Source organism: Condylura cristata, unplaced genomic scaffold (genome assembly GCF_000260355.1).
Source record: "Condylura cristata isolate star-nosed mole 26May11 unplaced genomic scaffold, ConCri1.0 scaffold00011, whole genome shotgun sequence".
NCBI classification, from domain to species: domain Eukaryota; kingdom Metazoa; phylum Chordata; class Mammalia; order Eulipotyphla; family Talpidae; genus Condylura; species Condylura cristata.
Window position 1 is genome coordinate 9,250,170 of NW_004567112.1, and position 4,401 is coordinate 9,254,570.

Here is a 4,401-nt window from a genome sequence, read left to right on the forward strand (position 1 = left end):
AAAAAAAAAAAAACCTATAGAAGAGTCATACCATGTGTTTCCGCTTATATAAAATGTTATGACTGGCAAAAGTAATTTCTCATGAAACAGCAGTGATACCTCTAGGAGGTACTGTGACTGGAAGGTGCAGCAGGGCCTTTCTGAGGGTTTGCAAATACTCTTGTCTTGATAGGGCTGTGAGTTTCCACGACTCAATGCATCTATAAATAATAACCATGCACAGAAGCAGTAGAATTGAAAGGGGACGAATGAGCAAGGACTGGCAGGAGGCTGGCAGATTCTGCAGTTGAGAGACCTGCTACTTGGCGAGCACTATTCCATGTGTGCTGTGCACATTTAAACAGCCCTTACACAGGGGGAAGGCTGAGAGCTATACGCTTACCAAACAGGCCACAGCGATGGCAAGTTGTTGACCGAATAGGAGGTCCCAAGGAATTGAAGAGTGCTGGATTATTTATGGACAGCGAATTCTCAACCAACTTGTATATATTTTTTGATTTTGCAGGAGGCACATTATTGCTAGGCTTCTATTAAGAAAAGATAATAGCAATATTAAAACTTGGCATTAAGCTGTTAAAAAAAATACTAGACTTGGTACTGGTTTTTCAGGTAAGATAAAATAGATGTCCTTTCCCCTATTTTTTCCATTAAGAAAAACTAAAACCCCTGGACTTAAAAGTAAAACAAACACAAGACAACTATGAAAGCAGGCAGATGGGCTAGGAGTCTGGGGGTACATAAAAAGGTGTGCAATCTGGCCCTCCCTGGTGGTGCAGCGGGTTACAGCACAGCACTAAGAAGCTAAAGCCAGTTCTGCATGAGTTCGATTCCCGCCTGCCCTGAGGAGATCCACATGGCGCGGCAGACCTCTCCTGACCCGCCCGCTGCTCCCCTCAGCAGTGTACTTCGTCGATCTGCCTGTTCTGCACCCCACTCTGTCTCTGGTGAAGCCTCTCGCCGCCCCTGAACCTCTGGCCTGTACCCCAGTTCTGTATGTACAAATAAATAAATCTTTAAAAAAGGTGTGCAATCAGCTATCTGAGCCTTAAGTACCAGAGACTGGGTGCTAGACAAGCTAGCAAGCAACCCAGAAATGCCAAGAAGTACAGACAATGTCACACACAAACAGGCACACAAAATATCCTGCTCTCTCCAGTTAAAGGACAGCAAAAGATAACCTACCAGAACACAATATCTCATCAGGAATTGTTCTACTCTAGAAAAAGCAAAAAAAGGAACCGAGAAAACTGTGGCCCCATCCCCACCAGTGAAGTGGGGGAGAATGCAGACTCCATCCTCACGGGGCTTTCCCAGTCTCCCAGGGCAGAACCAGAGACACCAGCTGAGGAGGAGCCAGCTTCGGTCTTGTGAGAACTACGTGGGGGCCCTGACTCAGACCTGGCAGAAAGTGCGCCCCTCCCCCCCAGTGGGCAGTGTAAGAGGAAGCCTGTGGACACTAGGGACGTTGACCTCCAAGCCCACCTGCCTCTATACTCCTTTCTACCTTCTTCCTCCCTCCTGCCCACGTGCTCACCATCTCCCCTTGCCACTTCTCTTTTGGCTAGGGAGGGATCAGGTCAGGCTGATGTGAAGCTAGAATTCCTACTCTCACCCACAACAACTTTGGTGTCAGCAGAGGCTGAGTGGGGAACTTGTAAATTTACGCCCATCTTGTCCCTGATGGAGGAAACTGGCTAAAGCAAAGTCTAAATAAGACACAGAATTATATAATATATATCAACATGTCCTAACTTCAACAAAAAATAACGTCATAGGAACCAGGAAGATCATGACTGAATGAAAAAAATCAAAGATGCCAGTGTCACAATAACAGTAAGCTTATTTGACAAAGATTTTAAAGCAGCCATTAATATAACCAGCAATCATAAACACCCTTAAGACAAATGAAAAGAATCTCAGCAAACAGAAGATTAATATAATCCAAATGGAAATTTTAGAACTGAGAGTGCAATAACCAAAATAAACACAATTATTGGGTTCAACAGCAGAGTAGACAGAGGAAAGGAACCCATGAACTTGAAAACTCAGTAACAGAAATTGCTAACCTTAGCAAAAAGAGAGTTGGGGGAAAATTAAACAAGCAGAGCCTCAGGAATCTGTGGGACTATAATAAAAGATCCACTTTTCTTGCTTTCAGAGTCTCAAAAGAGAAGAAGAAGGAAATGCAGAAGCACTCCAAGAAAAATGGCCAAAACATCAAAAGATTTAAGTCTACCAATCAATACAGTGATAAAATCTTAAATGTAGAACTGCAAAGAAATCTACACCAGGACACTCAGTACAACTGCCTAAGATAAAGTAAAAAGCTTGGAAGCAGAGAAAAGGAACTATCTTATCTCAAGGGGAGAAATTCAAAAGAATAGATCTCTTATCAGATACAAAGTAGACTAAGAAGGAGGTGGCATATTTTAAAGTGGTGAAAATTTAAAAAAAAAAAAAAAAAAGTTTAACTGAGAAACATACCAGGAAGAAGATCTTTCAAGAGCGAAAAGGAAATGCGGATATTCCCAAATGAAAGGAAACAAAGAATTTGTAACCAGCAGGTCAATATAAAAAATTGGCTAAAGAAAGATCTCCAAACATAAAGGAAATAAGAATGAAAAAAATGGGTAAATAAGAAAAAGACTTCCCAGTTTAAGTTTCCTAAATTGCCTGATACTGAACTGTCAAACAATTCAGAAAACTTCAAAAATTACAACACTGTTTTTAATGGCTTCGAATTTACACAGAGAATGTATTTAAGACACAGTAGGGGAGAATCAATGGATACAAAGCTACATAAGGCATTTACATGTCACCTAAACTGCTAAGATGACCAGTGCACATACAGTCTTAATGTAGTCACCGAAGAAGCCACAAAAAGAAACGCACTGAAAAACACCACAGATAAACCAAAATAGGATTATACAAAGCATCCAAGCAATCATGGGAGGAAAAAAAGAGTAAGCAGAAACAAAACATAAAATGGCATATTTAAATCCTCAATCATAAATAGATTAAATGTATATGATCTAAATATATCAATTAAAAGACTATTGGAGTGGATTAGAAAATATTATCAAACTATGCCATCTAAATAATTCAAAAGTTAAAAAAAAAGACTAAAAGTAAAATGAATGGAAAATGAATTATCATTAATTAATCTAAAGAAAACAGGGATGACTGTTTTGATATCAGATGAAGTAGATTAAAGAGGACAGAAAATTACCGGACACTATGTGACAGAAAAATAAGTAAGAATACAGAAAAACTCAACATCACAATTAACAAACAGAATCACAAGTCAAAGAGTAAGTCTTAGTTCAAATACCTTGAACCAAAAAAAGAAAAAAAAGAAAAATCGTTAACAGGAATTACAATCACTTAACAAAAAAAAAACTTAGGGGTAAATCTAATAAAACCTGCACATGGCTTCTAAGTTGAAAACCACAAAGTAAAATAAAGAACTAAATAAATGGAGAGAATATTGTGTTCAAGGATGGGAAGATTCAACATAGCAAGGATGTCAATAATTTTCTAACTTATATATAGATTTCATGTAATGCCTATCAAAATCCCAGCAAGATTTTCTTCTGGGGACGTCTTAGTACTATCATTGCCATGGTCTCGGTTCGATCCCTGACCAGGGAGCTGCACAGCAGATCATTACATAGTTCAGAACTGTGTAGAACTGCACGATCTCAGAGATCATAGAAATGAATGTAGTACCCAGAATAGACCCACACAAATAAATCCAGCTGATTTCTGATAAAAAAAAATAAGAAAATAAAAATACATATATATATACACAGGTATGTGTGTGTGTGTGTATGTATACACATGTATATATAAAGGCAATTCAGTGGAGAAAACAGCACTTTCAACAAATGGTGCCAGCACAACTGTACCTCCCCAGATCAAAAAAGAAACTTCAGTCCATATAAACTAGTAAGTGTTTCTATTAACTTAAAATTAACTCAAAATGGAGTACAAATCTAAACGTAAAATTCTAAGACATTTTAGAAAACAATCCCAAATGTTCTGTTAAGTATAAAACATTTTTAAACTTGACATGAAAAGCATAACCCATGAAATAAAACCAATTGGTCAGGACTTGTTAAAAATATAAATTTCCTCTGTGAAACACCCTGTTAAGAGTTTTAAAAGACAACACACTGGGAGAAAGTATTTGCAAATCACATACTTGACAAAGGACTAGAATCTGGAAAATATTTCAAAACTCAGTAGCAAAAATATCTAAATAATCCAAACAAAGTAGACAAAAGAAACATTTTACCAAAAAGGATATACAGATGGCAAATACACACAAAAAGGTGTTCATCGTTAAGGAAATGCAAACTAAGCTACAATGAGTTATCACCACACTTATGAGAAATGGGG

At 38.0% G+C, this 4,401-nt stretch overlaps 1 protein-coding gene across 1 annotated transcript in view; it reads right to left on the minus strand.

Annotated features, from left to right (window-relative positions):
* TDRD1 (tudor domain containing 1) overlaps window positions 1-4,401 on the minus strand; it is a 42,271-nt gene that overhangs the window by 24,741 nt on the left and 13,129 nt on the right. Inside the window, exon 4 of the mRNA XM_012723501.1 lies at window positions 383-527. Coding sequence (XP_012578955.1) covers window positions 383-527 — 145 coding nt within the window. The remainder of the gene's footprint in view (window positions 1-382; window positions 528-4,401) is intronic.